The 22,240-nt window shown below is 37.2% G+C and overlaps 1 protein-coding gene across 5 annotated transcripts in view; it reads right to left on the bottom strand.

The window, feature by feature from the left end:
- Positions 1–22,240, bottom strand: part of SPPL2A (signal peptide peptidase like 2A) — a 31,719-nt gene that overhangs the window by 6,713 nt on the left and 2,766 nt on the right. For 2 of the 5 annotated variants that reach the window (XM_059823663.1, XM_059823662.1), the window contains exons 2-15: positions 20,953–21,072; positions 19,502–19,684; positions 18,588–18,677; positions 15,144–15,277; positions 12,832–12,983; positions 10,610–10,706; positions 9,105–9,206; positions 8,327–8,408; positions 7,954–8,028; positions 7,196–7,252; positions 6,985–7,038; positions 6,452–6,551; positions 5,491–5,568; positions 5,003–5,163 (exon numbers count right to left, since the gene is read on the bottom strand). In XM_059823663.1, coding sequence (XP_059679646.1) covers positions 5,003–5,163; positions 5,491–5,568; positions 6,452–6,551; positions 6,985–7,038; positions 7,196–7,252; positions 7,954–8,028; positions 8,327–8,408; positions 9,105–9,206; positions 10,610–10,706; positions 12,832–12,983; positions 15,144–15,277; positions 18,588–18,677; positions 19,502–19,684; positions 20,953–21,072 — 1,485 coding nt within the window. Of the gene's footprint in view, positions 1–2,808; positions 2,843–5,002; positions 5,164–5,490; positions 5,569–6,451; positions 6,552–6,984; positions 7,039–7,195; positions 7,253–7,953; positions 8,029–8,326; positions 8,409–9,104; positions 9,207–10,609; positions 10,707–12,831; positions 12,984–15,143; positions 15,278–18,587; positions 18,678–19,501; positions 19,685–20,952; positions 21,073–22,240 lie in introns of all 5 variants that reach the window. The other 3 variants (XM_059823664.1, XM_059823667.1, XM_059823665.1) reach the window with 3 other exon arrangements.

Below are 22,240 nucleotides of genomic sequence, written 5' to 3'. Positions count from 1 at the left end.
TGTTCCGGGAAAAAACAACAAAAAAAAACCCCCACACAGTACCACATTACATCAAGTAATGCCATGTACCTTCCTTCATCTTAGGGACGATCATCTAACAGCTGGCGTAGAGCAGGTAGTTTTGGTAAGCATTTTTGTAAAATATTTCCGTATTAAATTGACAAGATGCTTCCAGAAGGAAGAGTTAACACTATTTGCAACAATTAAGTATATCCCAAAGTCAAAGATTCTTCTCTTAGTCCTACAACAAGGTAAGTAGCACAAAATGTACTTATGCTGGAGACACCACCTGTATTTACATTTTAAAGTCTCTGCTTACTATATCAGATTTTTAAGTTAACTTTAAAAGCAAAATGGCTTGTAAAGCATAAAGGATGTTTGCGGTTTTTTGATAAGACATAAATGTTATAAGGCAAAAAAACCAAAATCCCACCCCACCCCCTTTCTAATCTCTCCACAATACAGAAGAAGGATAGCCCACAACTTGAAGTCAGGGACAACAGATGCCTTTCTAAAAGCATAAGATTGCATTAAGCAGCTTTTTCCACAAGCGTATTTCAGTTGTAGGTTTTCTCAGCACAACCCCGTCCTCAAAGCCTCAGCAGAAGCTACAGGCATCTTTATGACAACGAGCAGCAAGATGAAGGCACCATGCTAAAATCCTGGACAAAGTTGTTGTTTCAAGCCTTGAAAGAACCAAAGGAATCAGACCGTACATTGTGGAGAGCCGATGAACATTTTTAAAGCGGAAGAGATTCAGAAGCTTTTCTCCCACATCTGAATTCCTGACAGTTTAAGGCGGGGTGTAAAGATAGCTTTGTAACTAAAATACATTTATGTTTAACCTACCTCCTAACATGGTGAACTATTAAAAAACAAAATAAAAACCAGAAAAACACCCCACACAGAGCCAAACTAAAAATGGCAATACAAACTTCTACCTGTAACACAGCACCTATGCACACACTTGACTGCAAGATTCACTCTGATGATGTTGCAGTCACATAATTCTTAACAACTTACAGATAGGATTAATTTGCAAGTATCTAAAAATGCAATTTAAAATTGCAGTACTAAACAGCAGGTGCATGCTGTTTAACATGCCAATGAAAAATCCGTTGATATATTATTTCAAAGAGAGGTAAGAAAGCTTGCTAAACACTTCAAATTGACAAACTTTAAAAAGTTGCAAGACTATCATACCTAGAAGACTTCAAAGTTGCATTAGCCCACTAGATTTTTCATTATGTTACTAAAATGATTTCATAGATTGTACTGATAAAAAAAACAAATACTATTTTAAAATTAAATTAATAACTGGGAAATAAGTATCAAATTAGTTTATCATGCAGGCATACATGAGGAGTATAAGCAATCCAGAAAACGTAGAAAAACCTTTATTATACCCTTCACTGCAGCAATACTGCCCATTTGGTGGTAGGAAACTACGTACATTACTCTCCCAAGAAATCCCTGGGCTTCAGTGAATAGTTAAAATGTTTTTCTGTGCAGCAACTCACTACAGCTCAAGACTACTCCATAAAAAAGCCACACACAGCATAACTAGAATTTAAGACCGCATCATTATGTGAAAACAGAAATGCTCTCAGCTAGAATTATGGGATCTCAGAGCTATCTACGGAGTCAAGTATTTCCCATAAGTAGAAACTGAAAACCTGATTTTAACAATCCTGTCCAAGAACTTGAGTGCACAGAGCAGGACAGAAGAATTTTAAGTTATAAAAATACAGACTGGCCATCTGATTTTAATTTGTACTCAACCCCCCTCACTTCCTAACCTCTTCTTGGGTTTGTATCCAATTTCTTTATTATTAAGGCTTTTTAATGAGATTTAAATTGTTAAAGTAGTCTTTATTATAAGAAAGAAGCTAATGAGAGAAAAGTACTTTTTAATTCAGCATTTAAGACACAGGCAGGCAGAGTTCACCATCTCAAATTGTCTTCAGCATACAGGGCAGACAAGCTACGCTTTATGAACAGATGCGTAACTAGACTGATAACTATAATTCGAGACATATTTAAATGCTTAAATTCTTCAAGAAGTTGAAATTTGAAAGCTTGCATTACTCTCTCCATGCTGTGCTTGAGACAGCAGACAGCTAAAATAAATACCATCAGTGTTAGCAGTTATGAGCTATAGCTTATTAAGGTTAAACTTTCTGGCAGCAGTCTAGAAGCTGGGCAGCAGCAAGGCCACTAAAAGTGGACCGAATCCTTGCTCCCTATCCCACTGCAGCATTGCAGACAGTACAGGATAAAGTGTACTGTTGAGTAGTAAGATGACAGAGGAACTGTAGACGTGGTTACTAAAGGCAAATTATAATGCTGAACATCATAACCGAGGACAACAAAATTGTTGTTTAGCACTAAGCAGGTTTTCATGTCAATGCAGTGGCACAGAAAAATTAGGGGAAGGACTTCCATATAGGTAGCAGTAGAGGAACTAACACCAGTTCTAAATATTTGAAGACATTCCTAGGGATTTTGGAAATTATAGAGATGCATACAAAGCCTGCCTTTGGGTTTAGGAATCATGGCTCCATTGGTACTTTATATTAAGTTTTCCTGTATTCCTTTAAAGAAAGAAAAAATCCACCCCACCTATTAAGCATAAAAACAGATTCATAGCTTGCCTTAACTTCTACCCTCTCCTATTGAATCAGAAAGAAAAATTAAAAAGAAGATAGATGCAAAAAAGAATGAAAAGAGGAAGCAGAGGGGGAAAAAGAAAAAAAGAAAGCATAAGATGATTCATAAAGTTGCATTAAAAGAAGGCCATAATCACACCTTGTAGCAAAGGCGTCCTGGAGGGGTCCGATACCTAAATAGAATTCATTCCATTATTAAAATAATATAGAACAAAAATCAGAAAAACCCAAAACTCAAAAAAGCTAACTAATGGACTATAAACAAACAGCAGCATTCATGATGTTTAGTCACCTGATACACTGTACATGCTCTTGTACCCCTATTCTTAGGACATTTTGCTCTGACAAGTCTGCAAGGTTTCTCTGTTCCCATGAGGACAAAGCAAACCTCTACAGAAGTCTGGACACCCTTGTCAATGAGGCAGCTCTGCTATGGTCCAAATCACCATTGTTGTAGGAAAAAATAATCTTCTGTCACCTTTCTGTACCTTTCCTCCTCAGAATGAGCACTGAAAGGTGAAGATTTCAGCCTTGGGGGGTGTGTGTGTGGTGGTTTGGGTTTTTTTGTTGTTTTTTTTTTCTTGTTTGTAAGTTCAGTAAGGACAGTTCAAAATACAGCTTTATGTGGGGAGGACTACATGTGAGAAAGATCAACACTGCAGCATTCTGAGAGTTCAACTTGAGTAATACCCTCTGGAAAAAAATTAGTATAGGAAAAGTTCTTCAGAAAGTTATAGAAAAATAGGTGTTACTAAAGTTACACAGAGGTGTTCAATCACAGACAAGTCTAACTCTGGGGTGGTGGAGTGGGGGGTGGGAATCAATATTTTAAATTGTGCCAGAAATGAAGTAATCTGACCTCAAAACAAGCTGAAGTTCAGAGCAGTTTTAATCCTCAGGAAACCAGTTAAAAAGGACATGAAGTAACTACTATGGCAACATAATTCTTCCAAGTATGAGTTTTGCTTTGAGAAGTGCAAGAAATTTTTGTCACTAAAGAGACTTGCCAGATTTACTTAGGCCAATCTTACTCAGAACTCAAGTGAGGAAAATAAATTACGACGCTTTCTCCCCCCCAACAGTCCCAGAGTTACTGGGCTTCATATATGTGACACTGTTTATTTTAGAATAGCGAACAGTCACCAATTTATATAAACGCACAGTAAGCCAAATTAATTCTGGCCTACAGAGAAACATTATCTATTCACTGCACCTATGAAAGGAGAAGAGTTGTTTTTGTAGACAAAGAGACAGGGTATCTACTTAAAGCTGAAGATCTCCCGAGTAATTTCATACCTAGCCAACCTCCAGCTAAAGCAGGTGTAGAGTATTAGATCAAGAGAAGACAGCATTTAGCTGATAATACTATAGGAGCTGCATGCCTGCTGTTTTACATTTACAAGAATTACCACCACCTTGACGTCCACTGATCCACTTAAACCTCGCAATCCAGAAGCTGGAAAAGCAGGGGCTGCTCCTTTCCACCATCACCTTGGCATCACCCACCTCCCCCTGCATCAGACTATCCATTCTCTGAGCTGAGTTCAACACAGCCTAGATACAGGCAATAGTTGCTGAATTCAAACAACATTGGACTTGAGGTTTCAAACAAAATTCAGAAAATCAAGACTTACGATAAACACTAGCTCACAAGGGCTACTGGCACACTCAGTTACTACAGCAAGTGAAATCACGGGAATGTGCACATGTCAACAGACAGAAGCAGACAGCTGGTGGGGTTTTAAGGACTGCAATTCCTGGGTAGCATTAGAGATAACCAAAGGGGAAATGCAGAACACCCAAGGCAGTGGGTACACAGTGTGCGCTGTGATAGAAAACGGTTATATAACCACCCAGCTATTTTGTTGCTGAATGCTCCATATAATCCTGATGATGCAGGACACCAGCAATACATAGAAAGTTTCTAAAATTCTAGTTGATCGCCAACTTTTTTGAACTGTCTCTTAATACAGGACTAGTGCAGATTGGAATCTGCATGCTTAGTTCAGTGACTCATGTTATACCACATCAGGATGACAGTTGAATGTTAAAACATGAAAAAAATATTTCAAAGAAAATAAAACAGAACAAATGACTTTTTCCCTATGAGTACTGAACCAGCTATTTCATCTCCCTTAAGCTTTCTTCTGCCATGACAACTACTAGAACAAGATTTTCTAAGAGTAAAGACTATTTTTCCTTATTCGTTCCAGAAGATAACCAACATTAAGACTAGCAAAAATTGGATTGTGGGCGATATATTACCAAGTACTTAGAGAAGCATATACTTAAAGGAATTAACAACAACAAAATACTCAAGGCATCCAGCCTACCTGGTAACTGCTTCCTTTCCAAAACTTCTTCATCTCTTTGCGCCTCCAAGCAACAAGCGAGCTAGTAATGAGTGTACATGGTACAAGATAGAGTAGGGCAGGTTGTCCCATCTTCATTAACGCCAAAACAATGAAAGTCAGCACCATACCAATGGCATAAGCTATAAAAAGATATTTATACATACACAATCAAGAACAGCTGAATTTTTAAGTTAAGTCATTCATTTAGTAAGCCAGAATTATTTTTTTTAAGTAATATCTTCCTTGTTAATGTAACTGAAGAAAAGAGGGACAATAGGTTGCTCTGTATTTGCGAGCTTTCTCAAAGCAACTGACTACTGTAAAGAATGTTCACCTTAAATATGGGCAGGCACGTTAAAAAAAGATCATAAAGAGATTCTTGACAACATTGAACCTTTACCTGAAGAAGACTATCTAGTTCTGCCATTTAAAAAAAGCTAGCATGAAGATTAACATTTCTGATTTACCTATTGTACAGGAAACGTAGTATACGGAAGATGAACTTGTCTGAACATCAAATCTTCGACAATAGGCAACCAGAAGCCCTTGACCACGGGAAAAAAAAAAGAAAAAGTAGTATTTAGCCATGATTTTTTTTCTCCCCAATTCTCCAAATCAAAGCAGCGTAAATAGAATTTATAGTAAGACTTTCCATTACTGTATGCTGTCGTCTTCCCATTCATTTCTCGAAAGCCCAGAACCAGTTTAAGAAATCCTACGGTAAGTCTTGAAAATCAAAACCATAATGCAAGTATGAGCCAAGTGAGCTTGGTATTAAAAGGTTTTGTTTTTTTAAGCAGGCTAATTACATTGTGGTATTTCCAATTTTGAAGGCACTAATACAGAAGAGTAACAACCTAGTTTTAATACTTTTCTTCAACAGGACTTTAATGCTCGCTCTTAACAATCAACAATTTTGCCTCAGTACATATCACAGGAAAAGGGCGAGCATGCTGTTCACAAGATGGTGTTCTGTACCTGACTTCAGTAATTTACTCAAAGCTCCAACTATGGCAAAATTCAGCTCTTTCTGAGAAAGACGGAAAAACTTGGTAATATATTTTCCATTACCTCACCTCTAATGAGGTAGTCTAGGATATGAAAATACTATGAAGTCACAGAATACTTGCTTTCTGTGAGATTTCAATAAGATTTAATTAATACTGACAACTGGATTTCTCCGTGGGACTTGCATTTACACAATATAGTGCAACAGAAAAGCAAAAACTCTTCACTATTTAAGTGTTCTGTAACATACTAAGCTTTCTTACATTGTGGCTTTTGTTGTATTCTGCACTGACAGATCAAGGCAAACTACTGCATTTCATTCATTAACTACTTTGTAGAATAAACTCTAATGTAAGTCAGCTGAGAATCGAAACTGAAATATTGAATCCTAAGTTACAATTGCCAAAAACAGTTGCTCACCTGGGACAATAATGTCTCCAAAACCCAACAATGAAAATGGCATGTCACACAGTGTCGATGCAGAGTATTCAAGTCTAGGCACTCTAATAACCACAGGTAACTGTAAAACAGTATTTTAGAAGCCCACATAAATCTAATCTAAAGCATCCTGGTGGTTTGGATTTTTTGTTTGTTTGTTTGCTTAAATTAATAAACAGGTTTAATGTAATTAACTCATTGTTAATGCAGAACTTCAAAATAGGTAGAACCTAAAGTAAAAACCAGAAACCAACATACAGAGTAGATAAAGCTTAAGGCAATAGGTAAGCTGGAATTTCAGATTTACAAATAATATGCACACACCATAAAAAAGTTAAACCAACATTTAACCATATAATGAGAACAACAAGTCTGGATTATTAACCTAACTATAGAGTATTGATCAATGATATCCAGGCCCTGAAGAGAAATTTGGACAGTCAGGTTTTCCCCAAAAGAATAGTCTTTTCAGAGGGAATCATTTAAAAATCCAGTATCTGAAATACAATCCTTACTTTCTCATGGGGAGCTGAGCGTTCAGTAGGGACTTCCACCAAGTTTCCATCATTCTAGGATCAAACCCAAGTCAACAGGTATTTAATACTTAAAAGAAAATAGCAGAAGCTGGCTATATTTTGTGAGAAAGTTATGCCGAAAAGCACACTACGAATTAGCTACACAATGTCAGTATTTTTATATTGGACATATTAAAACAACTGTTCCTACCTTTTCACTGTTTCCAAAAGGACCAGCTGCAACTTCAACCATTATACTTGCCCCATTCTGAAATTAAGGTTATTTTTCAAAAGTTAGTGGTTTAATATACCAAAACATTCATAGTACATTTACAAAAACTGCTTGTACCTCATCTTACAATTCAGGATTGGAAAAATCCTGAATATCAGAAGGAATGCACTACTATTGTACAGTATTATACAGTATTGTTTAGCATTAAAAACATATAGTCCAGCCTAAAATAACTGTTTAAAAAAACCAAACGAATCCACTAGATGTAGCTGGAAGTTTAGATAAAAATGCGACAGCTTTTTCTGCCATGAGCTTTCCACTTCAAAATAAAAGAAGGTACTCTTGCATACAGTTCATACTACACTGCAAATGAGCACTGAAGAAAGTACTAGACAATGTTCCAACATACAGGTGTTAAAAGCAAAAGAAGGCAGAAAACTGGAGGACAGTAATTTCTCATCATCACATTGTCACACAATTGGGGACAGCTTACTTCTGGCCATGGGATTGCTGAAAACTTAGTCATTTAACAACATTTATGGCACCTACACAAGCATTATGCTCTACGGCCCATACAAGATGAAAATTTAGGCCATTGCTGTCTTAAATGGCGAAAAAGGAAGTCAGCATTTCTGCATCCAGAATACTGAAAAGACTAGTCTGTTTGACAAAAAATACTGCCCAAATGACCAGGCAACATTTTTAGTTTTATTTTGAAGATAAATTCACAGACATACCTTTGTGATAAATGGTGTTATGAAGACAAAAAATACATCGTATAGAAGGAGAAGGCCTAGAAGTATCACACAGGACTGGCAAAAAAAAAGAAGAAAATATTACTGTAGGTTTTCAAGGACTGCATAGTTAGATTCTGGTACCATTACTGTACCATCATGTTAAAAAAAAAAAGGAAGAAACACCCACCCCATCCCCCATGTTTTTATTCTGGCATAACATTTAGAACAGGATTAATTTCTCTTAATTATTAAAAGTAGTAAAGATTTTGTTTTTAAGTATATATTTAATGAGTGTTGAAAGCCTACTTCCTGACACTAAACTTACAGATTCATGGCATTAGAATACTTTCTTAAGGTAAGCAACTTACAGTACCTTAAAGTTGGGCATTTTCAGTGTTTTAATAAAGTTTAGGCAGAAAGCAACTCCCAAAATATCTTGCAAAATCCAAGCCCACCTAAAAATAAGAACACATTTTTACACGTTGTTCAAACTACTGCTGGAATGTAAGTGCAATAATGATTTTAGATTTTGCTGGAAATAGCAAGATCGCAAAATGGATCAGAAAGCGAGAAATTAGTTTTTAGGAAGTATTGTCACGAAACCCACAAAAATACTAGTTTCAAGATGGTCAGTTTACACTAGCCTCTGATCATAAATAGGTAACTGTTCTTTATCAGTGTACTACAGAGAAAATGAGTTGAACAGAGGCCATAAGAGGGCCTTGGTGTTCACTTGTATGATCGCTCACTTGATTGGAAGCCCTACTTAACATCTGGCTCAAGACACTGCTTTGGATTTTACCATAGTATTTGTGGTCCTATGCTTCCACTGGACCATAGGAAGCATTGGTCCTATGGTCCCAATGCTATTTTTGCACTTTTTACCTCTGTGGCAGTCATTAGCACTCAAGCTATTTCTTCCTCATCTTCATAATTTTTTGTAACTCCCAATTATCACACAGTTCATTTGTATAGCTTTGTTCTCTATTATTCCCATACTTGTTAAGCTTCATAAATACTTTCATGACTTTTTTTTTTTAAATCAGCACTGGAGTTTAGAAGGATGCCATGCTCCGGGATTAGTTATGTGATGGGATTTCATTAATGACGATTATTCATATTACTCTCTTAAGTCAGAATGCTTCACTTACCTATCTTCATTTCGAAACACTGCCCAGACAACAGCTGCTGCTATGCAGAATACAGCAAGAAAAATAAGCCTCACTTCAATGTTTTTGTTGCAACACGCAATCCTAAAAGAAAATAATTAAATTCAAAAAGAAAGCCAGCAACAGCCAAAACACATGCCTGTGCTATCACAGGTCCTTAAGCTGACAAGGTGTTCTCATCCTTAGAGCTTCTCCTTTGCCTGTTTGTTCCATCCAGTGGCATTATTCTTGCAACTGCAGTACCAGTCTGTTTCTGGGCTGCATTAAAAACATGCCCACAGATAGTAAGCTGGTTGGACTTTGATGGCTAGCCCTCGTTTTAGCAAACACAGCCAGGGAAGGCAGCAAGCAGATGAATTTATTTAATCCATTTCTGTCATGTAACAATTATGCCACCAGAACTATGTCAGTGAGGGACAGTCATGTCATGATTCCAGAAAGGGGTGGTGGTGGGGAAAGAAAAAAAAAAATAAATTTTAGGACACATAATACAAGATTAAAAATGGACTTAACTATGTAATGCAAAATTGTGAGCCAGTATCTGTTTCCACTGCCTACTCAATCTTCTGGGACAGTTCCTGAACTGATATTAACTGACAGAAGTAATGCCTGTCCTGCAGCTTACACAAAACCTACTGCCTTTTCTACCTAATCTCTACCTTTGATGTGCTACTGGATCACCTGGCACTAATATCCTGTACTAAGTAACATGCAAACATAGTCTTAAGCTTCCAATCTTATAAGCATTGTTCTTTTGGGGGAAAAGAACTATTTGTTGCATTAAACATTAGGGTTCTTTACAGTGAAAATACAGGGGAGGAAAACAGGGACATTCCCATACTTACCAATACCTGCAGGATATTTAACTCTGAGAAGTAAGAAGAGGCTATCTGTATGCTGATAACCCACTACCCAAGTTAGGACTGTAACCTCTAACTTCTAACACAGAGGACATGAGCAATGTGTTGCTTTCGCAAGAAAAAATTAAAACTTGGTCTATCACAGGTACAGTACAGATTAAGATGAGGGGAAAAAAAAAAGACAACTATTGCCTATAGCATAGTACTTGCTCAAAACAGTCCACTGAGAATTGGAAACTATTTAGCATTCCCGTTGCCAAGAAAATGAAGTATGTGCAGGTTCCCCCCTTACAGAGTTAAAGTGAGCACACCTTAAGGCAATCAGAATTTTGTAAAAGTGAGCTTAGATAGGCAAGCAGAGCCTTACAAGTTTGACTACAACAATGCTTTAAGTAAAGGTAATGCAGCAAATCTGCCACAACACTATTTTAACTGTTGATTATGCTACGTATACCTTTAATAGCTATTAAAGGAGCTTGTAATTTTCTTTCCTAACAATCCCGCACTATAAACTATACAGTAAACAATTTTTGAAACTGTTCTCATATTTTCACAGTACCTCGAGTAGCAACCAGAAAATACCAAAAAGAAACCTTACATTTATAAGATCTGAAAGGTGTACAATACCTGCACTGCCCAAAAGGTATTTCTCCTATTAATGCCGCAAGACAGTTGTATAGACTCATTGCAGATGCCAAGCAGAAGACTGATATTATAACATACACTAAATAAATGGAATGGAAGATGGGAATCAGTGACAAAATACAATAGAAAAAAAATAGCAAACAGGAATCAAACACAACAATGTACATTTGATATAAACTGTTAACAGTTACAGCACTGGTTGATACAGTCACTGGAGACTATAGCCAGCTGATTACAGAAAGTGCTGAATTCTGAGTGTCTCTGCCATGACAAGAGTTCTCATCAAGCAAAGACCTGAGCTTTAATTTTTTTTAATTGAAAACCTTTTTAATTTTTCTCCCTTTTCTTTAAGAAGAAATATGTCATCTGTTACTGCTTTCATGTACTTATTTGGTTATGGCTAAAACCAAAGTGCTATTTTACAACTACGAGCTTTCTCAATTTCTGATAAAACTCCTCACTTCAAATTTTCCTTTTAATCACTTTGTCTGCTTATGCATAAGAATTTCAGCATCCCCAAGATCTGACTGATGGTTTAGGTGGCATTTTAAGTTACTAAACACCCCATCCCTTTCAAAAATTTCTATGTAGCTAGGAATCACCTAGTTAGGAAAAAACTCTCTATTCCATGTTCTAACCTGTAGTATATTGTGTATTCTAACATATGGTCAGCAGCCCAATAAGTGGACAAACAATAAAACCAGCTGTTTGCTAGTTGGGGTTTGGGTTTGGTTTTTTTTTGGTAGAGAATTCTGACACCTACAAGGAGCTTACTGAAAAAAACAGGCAAGAAAGGTGGATTTTATAGTTGTAACCAAGATCGTGTGCCATTATGATCTGTTAAGCCCCCAAGAGGCAAAACAAGAACTTTTGCACAACAGGTTCCTCTGAAATCAGCTGTTTAAGGAATCTCAAATTTTGAGGCAACAATGCAGAATTAATATCGCCTGTATCTCTTTTTGTAAGTATGCAGAGATCTCCATTACAGAGCCCAGCGTTGCAACTGGCCTTCTGCTGGAAACACTCCCTCCCTAATGCTTCAGCTACAGAATTGATCTTAACTCCAAATACTGATATTAGGACTTACATTCACACACTGTAGTGGTGACATATCAAAGTGGGGGGTTTTTGGTTGCTTTTTTTTAACTAAATGCAGATTTTTTTTTTTTTCCCTGGGACAACATGTCATATTGTGGTAACAGCTTCTTCACCTCCAAGAAATTTCATATATGCCTGCTCCAAAGTGCACAGAACTAAGGCTTCTTAGCAAAAAGCTAGTACATTTTCTTTGAACCAGTCACATTTCTTCCTCCCCCTAACTAATTTGTTACTCCTCTCCCTTTCTCCTTTAAGAAGCCTCTTTCTTCACTTCTTCCTAAATCTTACCTGAAACATCTCAGAGTAAACAGGCAACATTTCTAATCTAAACATTTTGATCACATTAAAAAGTTCATCAGTCTTTTAGTGGGACAAGTTTAGTAAAGGTAGCATTGCCCATAGTCAAGATAACAAAAGCTAAACAAAATCAGAAGTCAGGATGGTGATGTTTCTTTTGCAGAAGCAGAAGGTTAACTGGTAACAAATTCTAAGAAAGAATGAATTTAGAAAGCTTTCAGAATGGAAGTTACATTGTTCGTACTAAAAAGTGTAATTTAAAACAGTGTACATTTTCTGGTTGCATAATTTGAGGGCAGGAAAAAAAAAATCAAACAACAGTTTGGAAACTATAGTTTACTGGAATTACATAATTCAAGAACTTATCTTATTGCTAGTATGCCTGAGTTTATTCCATTATGGTAATGCCATTTCGCCCGATACTTTAGTTAGGGCACTGCAACCACAAACTCAATGTCAATGTAGCAATACCTAACAAAAGCTTTCACTCTAAACACTACTACGCTATCATTGCCGTCCTCCCAAGAACATCGACATACATCATATACTTTTTTAATAGTTGCTAGTCACCTCTCCTCCACATTACTTCATTCAGAATAAGCACTGTCAAGGCAGTCTTTATAAGAAAGGAGAAGAAAGCTTCTCTCTTTAAGTAGCAACTACATCTTTTCAACCATCAACTCATACATGGAGATAACAGTTAAAATAATTACATTAATTTTAGTTTAGAAATGTAGCTTTTCAGACTTAGACACCTAATAAGACCATGCAGAAAAATAAGACAAATGAGATTATCCATTGTTTCTTACCTAACCATTTATAGAAGAAATAAAGTAAGACCAGCATAACACAACAGATGACAACAAACAAGATAACTGTTACAGGGGTGAAAGTAACATTTTCTTCCTTCTTCCGTCTTGTTTCTCTCTCCCCAGGACTTGCTATTGCTTTCAAATTCTCACTGTTTTAAGAAAACAACAAACACATTTACCTCAGATGAGAGATTATGAAAACGTTTTACCTGGACCAGAATTGTTGGTTATAAAGCATTTAGACCGGCAGCATCTAGTCTAATGCTTCATACCATTATTAGACTTAAAAATGACAGAAAAATGGTATGCTTATTGTTTGAGTTTCTCTCAATTTTTTAATGGAGATATGCACTTCTAACCTAGCATGGACCACAAGGGAAAGATTCTTCACTGCCCTCCTTTTCAATCATGTGGCCATTGCCAACTTCAAGGAGTACCCCCAACCAAAACTCTGACCCGTGTGAGGAAAAATAGTCCGATACCAAAACTCTTCAACTCCTTTTCAGGCTGCACACGCTCAACTCTATTAGCACATCACCTCTGACTACAGTATTTCTTTGGCTAAATGTAGTCAATCTGATAAATATGTCTATGATAAATCAAAATCATGGGTGTTACACACTGTTTTAAAACATCAACTATAGACATTAAGTGTCTGCAAAAACCATTCATGTTAGCAGAATGAAGCTAGCTAAGTACTAGTTCTTTTACCCTTACACCTCATAATTAAAAAGTAAATGAAAGAGAGGGGGTGTAATCGGGGATTTTCACTGGAAGGAAGATTTCTGAGGATACATACTCCATACTTCTACCTCACCATGCAAAATAAGGAGACTTAAATTGTTGTGTTTGTTCTTTGAGTAGATAGCCCCACTACTCTTTAGTACAGACGCTAGTGCAACTTGCCCATCAGATAGCATGTTCCTGACGAATCCCAGGACCTACCTACAAAATGCTGAATTCAGCACTGAAACAGCTACCTTCAAAAGAGAAAAACCCACAGGAGTAAGACACTTCGTTAGATGAATCACCTTCTCAGAGGACATGCTTTGAATAAGCAGCTTTTTTTAAAAAAGCTCACCCTAGATTTATGAAAGTGCACTTTAACAAGTGTAATATAATTACATCTAGGTATTTTTCAATACGGAAGACAGCATCACATTTTGTTATTTTAGCACTCAGTGCAGCCACACCCTATAGCACTGCAGGGTAAAAAAGAAGCATAATCAGATCCAACCTTTAAGAAAAGAAACACACACCCCATCTTTCTACTTCTTTAATCCTTTAAAATCACTAGATTTGCATAACTAGTGGGAAAGAGGAAGCTGTTGTTATCACATACAATACTCCCTGTTGTTCTGGGGAACAAAGCAGGAGCACCACTGAGAATGGGAAGCCCTAGGTACTAACCTACACTGGTCCATTCAACGTACACAGACATCCAAGAAATACTGCAGAATAGTACCATGCTCTGAAAGGCCAGCTATATCCAGTTTAACCCCAGACTAAACATAGTTCTGTGCATCGAGTGTGTTTACTTCACTAAATAAAGCCACACACCCCTCAAGTCCAGTGCAGAAACCCCTACTACCCCTCATTTCTCGGCATTTGCTATATTCTACACTTCCACTCCCTCCCCATCCCTGCACAGGGACTGCTGCTGCTTCCTTGCCCCTGCCTAGTCCTACAGCTGCCTAGCTGTCCTAGCCCCTGGCTCTGTTGCTCCACCAGATAAAACACAAAGCTGAAGCAGATAAGCCTGGTTGGACTTTTAACTGTGTGAAGCCACCCAGACACAGCTGAACTGCATTCCCCAGTGCTCCTAGTGACAGGAGTGCAGTAGAGAGACATCCCAGAGGGTGCTTGCTGCACAGCCAGCTGGGATGAAGCAGTTGTGCAGATCCCTGCCCACACAGACACTACATACAACTACATATGTACCTCTTGGATGACTGGATTTTAAAGGTGTCACTAAAATACCTACTTTCTAACATGGATATCAGAGTATTACGATGATAGTTCTAGAATATTTGGTGACTTGTCAAAATGTTAACTCATTCCTCCTCCCGAGAGCTGCATTATCGCTCAGGGACCTTTACAATCTACTACTCAAGGTTCCTCAAAGACCTACGGTGATTTTTCAAAGGTTGCAGTGCACAAGCATTTCATGGCAAAGCAGCTAATCACACTTAGATCTTCTGATTTTTTAACTACCAACCTAAAAGAACATAATTTCTCACTGATCATCGTCACAGTTTTCACAAATTTGTAGTTCACATAATTTAAGCAGTTCCATTTAACAAACTTACAGTTCTGCTACTCCACTCCAGTAGCCTCCTAGTGCCACCGTAAACACAGCAATTAGGAAGATGACAACCATACTGCAATCAAACTCTGGCAAAGGTGGTGAATACAGAGTCACATTAACTTCATTTCCAAGCGTCTAAGAAAAAAAAAAACACACAACCACCAACATACAAGTTGATCCATAGGACAACAAAGAAATTATATTGCTTATTTTCCAACAAGATGCACATCATGATTTCCCGCTCTTAACCTACACAATGCTGAGAGCAAGTTTTCAACTTACTGCACAAGACATCCCAGATATTTGCCTTGGTCATTGTAAAGAAGCAGTGCTTTCCATGCTACCTTTCAGGATGGTCAGGTTTGAAAACAACCCTATTACTACTGCCATGGAAATATATGGATACTACAAGGCAAAATGGTACTTCTTTGCATTCTTTCAACAATTCTGAGAAGTGTCTTTAGCCCAAAAGCTTTTCATCCCCCAAATATACCAAGTACTATCAAAGACTTCTGCTCAGCAGGAAAGCACATCTGAGTCAATCAACTTGAAATACAAACTCACAGGTCCACTGAGGTATCAGCGGAGGTCTACCTCTAGCTCTTGAAACCACAAAACTCACAGTTCAGATATAGGCACGATGCTTCAGACAGGACACAGTGAAAACTCAAGGTGGCAGAAAGTTACTTAACAGCTTTACACGAACATGATTTGAGATGGATTCAAAAGAAAAGAAAGCAATTTCACTCTACCTAAAAAAAATTAAGACCAAAGTAAAAAAAAACAATCAGCTGAAGGACACTGAAAGAAGATAGGAGGGAACACAGTGACATAACTGATACTGAATCGTACAAAAATCTTGAAAGCAAAACCAAGATGCTTCCATTTGACTGAAAGGTGAGATTTAAGAAACAAAGGATGATGATTTGGCAAGAAATGGAAGGTGGTAGGGAAGAAAAGTTTGCTGTTGTAGTGGAAGTAAATCAAGGCATCTAAAGCAATCCTGCAGTGACAACAGACTTCAGAGATGCAGCAGAAAAACAGATTTGTTAACAGCCTGCACGTGGGATAAAAGCAGGAGAGGAGATGAACATGCCAGGCAGGTTTGGCTACAGGAAGATCAAACTGGCAGTGGAAAGACTGAATGGAAGCTGAGTAGTGTAGTGGAATACACTGGCCGTATGTGAAGAAAGCTGATCCATTTCAGCATCTGCATTATCTAATTACAGATATTAACCTTACTGCAGGCTAAGGAAGTTAGAATCATTCCTTTGCCTGAAGTTATGGAAGTTCAAAAAACACGAAAGAAAATTAAATTCTAGTGAAACACTGCAGTTGTATGAAGTGGAATGTAACATCAGATAAAGGCAAAAAAAACCCTATTCAAATTACAGCATCCTGTATGTAAAAAAACCAAAACAAAGCCCCAAACAAACCAAAACATAGACAAAAAAAAAGCAAAAAAACCCCAAGAAACCTAAAGACTTATACATTTTTGGTATTAAATTCCAACATGTCTTAATCCAGTTTTTCCTTTAAGTTTCATAAATCTTATAAAGTATAATTCACATTAGAATCTGGAGTGATTATTTCCTTCTGTTCCTATTGTTCTGTTCTTCACTAAAAACTTGCAAAGTCTCAACTTCCTCCACAAGGAGCACTACAATCAAATACATCGCAGCAGATAACAACTCTGCAAGAGAGCTGTCCACTTACTGGAAGGTTTGTGACACTCTGCTATTGCTGTCAAGACTCATAATCTACCTGACTCGAATGGTGAAAGCTAACAGCGATGACATCTTCTAGGAAAAAGTTTAAGGAATGCTTATACAAACTAGCTACCCTCAGACTAGTGCTGTCTCTCTCTTCTAAATAAAAGGAGAAAGTTGGAAACCTTGAAAAGAGTTAAAACAGAAATACAGCTGTAGTAGGAAGAGTACTATGGCTGCCACCTTCTAAGCAGCACGTATCATTCAAAACAACAGCTGCCAGTGACATGACAGAAGGCTTTAGCAAAAACTGTATCAGAACTAGGAAAGGATCACTTGTAGTCCAGGCTGTGTTCCTCGCTACTTCTATGAAGGCAGCCTCATGATAAGACAAAAACAAATTCTTTGATTCAACAGCAGTATGAGATGTCATCTGGCACACTGATCTACTAGCAAAGTTAATTTGGTGAATTACTATAGCTATACAGAAGTAATTCTACATGACACCACCCCAAGCAGCACTAGGCAATAAAGTGGTGCAGAGAAGATTCAGAACAGATTAGGCATTAACCTTGCCCTAGCTCCCTTTCATGTTAGTAGGGCATATCTTAAAACCACTCAACTAAGCAAACAACACTTGTCTTACTTGAAGGAACAAATTTCAAGAGAGAGGACAACCCAAACCAAAACACAATATTCATCAAGACTATGGCAAACTGAGGACAGTCATGTCAATGCTCGACAAGAACCAATCTTTAATGGGAACAGACAGAAAACAAAGTCCTCTACAACTAGGCATGGTTTCAGTTTGCATACTTACCTAAGACAACCTCCCATGGTAGCTCTGAAGATTAAGAGCAGAAATGGTGAAGTGAGCTTGCAAATTCAATCCAAGAAGCTAAGACTACACAGGTTAGTGCTAGCCTCCGCTATTCATAGAAAAACGTGTGCAGTGCAACTCCTGCCTAGCAAAGCTATTTAACACTAAATAAAAAACAAACAAAACAACAACAGAAAAAGCCACACCAAAGAAAAGATACTGTTTTCTTTAAAACCCTCTGCAATATTCTGTATCCTAATATTACACGTCAAGGAAAACAAACTCCCTTGGTTATAAAGTGTAGGAGATACCACAACTGCCACGTTTTAATGACACACCCTTGGCATCTCACCATGAACTCATCAGCAGAAACTCAAACTATACTGCCTAACTGCTCTGTAACAGATGCTGTCATGCCATATAAAAGAGAACTCATCATCTGACAAAGACAAAATACCCTCACACCTTCCTCAAGATCCAACCTGGTAAGGTACTGCTTGCCTGAAAGATACCATAGCAGTAGATACAAGCTCAACTGTTCTAGCTTCTGCACTAAAGGAACAGCCCTCTCAGGCTATAGCTCTTGACATATGTCAGGCATCTGCAATTGTATACAAGTCTACAAGAAGGCTGCTTATCTTGTTTAGCAGGAAGACTTCTAAGATTACCCTCCCCCCAGTTAGGTATTATGTTTCCCATTCTTAGTGTTCTAATTAAGCATTTTCTCAAATTAACCTGAATTAGGAAGACTAGCACTTCCACAACTTAATATCCATCCTCTTCTGTGAAACTGAAAGCAGTATCTATGCACATTCAAATCAGGTAGACATCCATATCTGACCCGAAATTATTTTATTTATTCATTCAAAAATGTAAGTTTATACAAACCATAGCATGCTGAAATTGTATTACTTACCAGCTGCATATCTACTATGTCATTATATCTTATAAGAGCAACTGGAAGAGTCACATCTTCAAAATCAGTCTTGTTATCTGAAAGAGGAGACTAAAAAAGAAAGTGTCAGTGATAAGTATGTTAAGCCTAATTGCAAAGCAAGTTAGATCCCTAAAAGCAGATTATCCCTTAAATTTTAGTGTATTTACAGGAAGGAAAAAAAGCTCATTCATCACCTTTTGCAAAAGGTTAATGAAGAAAGATGTACTTAAATCAAAACGGGTGATACTACCAACACATCTGGATTCATAAAGTTCTCGTGCTTTTATAGTATTACAAGGGACAATCAAAACACTGGTTTTATTCTATGCTTTTAAAACAAGATTAACTTTTCATTATAATCACACAAATTCATAAATTGCAAATATTTGTCCATACACGTTGCAGCTGTAATAGAGAACAAAAAAGCAACAGAAGTATCTGTAAAGGTATATCAAAACGCCTTTTTTATTTCCAACTTTGGATTACATTTTCCTAGCTTATTTTTGTCACATGTCTAAAGCAAAGTATCACCTAAGATTACAGCGAGTTCAGAGTACATTAAAATTAGGGAACGATGAAGACAAACATTTGCATTCAGAAACGTGATTAAAGACACAAGGAACAGATTAAAAATACAATTCAGCTGTAGATACTTTTAGGCAATGTAACAGCGTTGCACAGAGGTAACTCGGAATGACCCTTTTGGTGTCAGGAACAGCACTCGCACCAGCACAGTGCTCTGTGGGGAAGGTTAATGACTCATGCTGGAATCCCACACATTGCCAGGGTCCTCTGCTTCTGGGGTTTCTCCCAGCTAACCCTGCACAACACTGCATGGGACCAAATAGATAAGACTATTTCACTACAGAAGAAAACCGTATGTTGTAACTTACTAGTCTAGGTTTACTGGCAATCAACAGCATTTTAGCACCCGAACTTTGTGCAATTCTTGCTTTCTCCAAAAAAGTGCAGTTTCCTCTCATCACCACAACTGCTTTGTCCTTCATTAAACCAGAAGGAACTTCAGAAGAATTGCAGAGTACCGTAGAAGTCAAGTTTTCCAAAGCACTGAAAGTCTGCAGAGAGAAGAGGGAGAAGAGGAACATGATGAAAGCAGGAAATTTGATACTGCTTACTAATCTAGAAGATATTACTATGCTCCCTAATTTGAGGTTTGCCAGAAGGAGGCATAACAGAAAGGAATCATTAATTCAGGAATATAAAATCAGAGCAGCAGTTTCTGCAGCCTGCAACACTGAGGAACATTTAGAGCAGCATATAGCTGAAATATCTGGCTGTTTCTAAATGCAATTTCACAGCAGTTGTTGCTGTAATTTAAAAACAGATGAAACTGCTTATATAGAAAAATCACTGCTTGTAGTTCTGGGGAATCCACTGTACACTCTGTGATATTTCCAAGCTTCACAAACCAGAAGAGCACTGACAGATATAACATAACCAGAGTTCTGAAATACAACACTTGTTCAAAAACAGTGGGCGAGCCTGATAACATACTACAAAAGAATTTTAAAAAAAGATTTCTATCCTTATTTCAAAGTTCAATTCCATATTGACAGTTATTTTAAAATTATCGTCAGTTTTCTTTAGTTAGTCAAGACATCCCAGCAGCCAAAGGAACACAGCAAAGATGTTGGGGCTGACAAATGATTTTCACTCCGTTTTACACTGAGTTAACCTGCTAATGAATGACAGGAGGGAAGGGAGAGAAGAGTGCCTTGATCACTTCTAAACACAAGGTATTTCCTGTTTATAAGAAGAGTGTCTAAAGAAAAAAGAAAGATTTGTTTCTACCTCACACCCTAGTTTGGCTCAAAGACACAGACTCAGAAAATATGGCATGATGATACATTCCAGGTAATCTCCTATTCCACCACATGTTTTCAAGACAATTAAACAGAAGATCAAACTGATGAATCAATATAAGAAATCTGTTTCACAAGTTTACAACATTTTTGTAAACAAATAAACAGAAGTTTTACTCCCAAATCTAAAACTTGGACATACCAATAACACCTGAAGAAGAAAATTAACAGTATCAGTTGAATATATAAACATATTTAAAACCAGTTCTAAGAACAGAGAGAGTCTCACCTTTGTAAACTTTAGAAGCTGACATTAAAGTACAGAAATGTTCACTATAGAGGGTTGGGGTTTTTTTTTGGGGGGGGTGAGGGGGAGGGACACGGGATGGATCACAAAACCCAAAAAGGTAAGTATTCAACGTAGCACCTGTTTAACTCAAAATTTTGAAGACCAGTTATAGCTGACCCAAATTCATATTGCATTCTATTTTTCCTAGGGAGCATGGTTATAAGCTACTTACAGCATTGTCCAGGGTCTTTGGAAGAGATATCCAATTAGAATTGTAAATTATGCAGTAATCCTTTGATACTGGAGCCACACCATTTCCAGAAGCGTGCAGGATCCCCTCATCTGCAGTTACCTGCAATAAACCAGGGTGTTCTGAATTAAACGAAGTTCAGACTATCAGTATACAAACATTCTTCTAAAAAGCTGTTAGGAAGAGAAAGAGCTGTTCAGAGAAAAGGAATTTATTCAGTTAATTAATTTATATAATGATTGATTCCATGAGAGGTGGGTAGCTTGAAAGCAGGATGGAAAAACAGTAAAAATCAAGTCACTGTATAAAACTATTTATCCTCATTTCAAATATACTTTGTATTTGTTACATGTACAGTTCATGTCACCAAGTAGAATACCATCAAGGAACCCAGGCAAATGATTTCAGGTTCTGTATCCTATACTTTCCAAAAAGTGTAAAATGTTTACATAGAAAGCAATTGAAACAGTACACAGAAAAGTGGATTAAAGTCTTTCCCTCCTTGCAGACTCTAGAATTTCCCTTACTAATAAAGGTATTACATGGCAATTCCTAGAACATTTTTTATCAAATAACTGTAAACACAAAGAGATTAACTCATGTACTTCAAGAAGAATTTGTGTAGTTCAGGAAATACTGGTGTCTCTTAAGATTACTCTCAGAGTCCCTCATGTAATATGATTTCTCTTTTTTACTAATACATATGAATTTTAAAACTTCTGATAATTTTAGGGATATATACTTCTCCCCAAGCATTAATATACTAATAAAGGTCAGGTATCTAAGTGAATAAATGAACAGACTAAGGATTAGATGTAGCTACAGCTGCTAAGTAGTGAAAACAAGTAAGCGTCATTTGTATCTCAAAGAAGTATCACCTTAAGAAAACTGGAAGATGATCTCATTTCGACTGTTTTTCTTGAGAGAGAAACTGACCTCAGTATCAGGAAGTATCAATAGATTAAAAAAAAATTAAATCCTGTTGTAAATTCCAGTTTTGTCTGAAAGAACATTGAGATATTAAGCTAGAAGTAGGCATGGGTAAGGGGGGAAAGCCCAAATATTTGTCAGATGTACAATGCTAATCGCTAACAGTGCTATAGAGGCATTTCTCCTCAGGCTAGCATATCAGTATTCTGTGGTAAGTGAGAACTAGAGAGAAAAGAAAAACATGTGACTATATTGTTTCAGAGGTTTATGTCTGCCTGGTTTGAATAGCAAAAAACCTTCTTCAGAGGAATCCATTATATTGGCCATAGCGCATGAACAT

Source organism: Gavia stellata, chromosome 13, assembly GCF_030936135.1.
Source record: "Gavia stellata isolate bGavSte3 chromosome 13, bGavSte3.hap2, whole genome shotgun sequence".
Lineage (NCBI taxonomy): Eukaryota > Metazoa > Chordata > Aves > Gaviiformes > Gaviidae > Gavia > Gavia stellata.
Note: the sequence above shows the minus strand (reverse complement) of the source record. Positions and strands in the feature narration are given on the sequence as shown.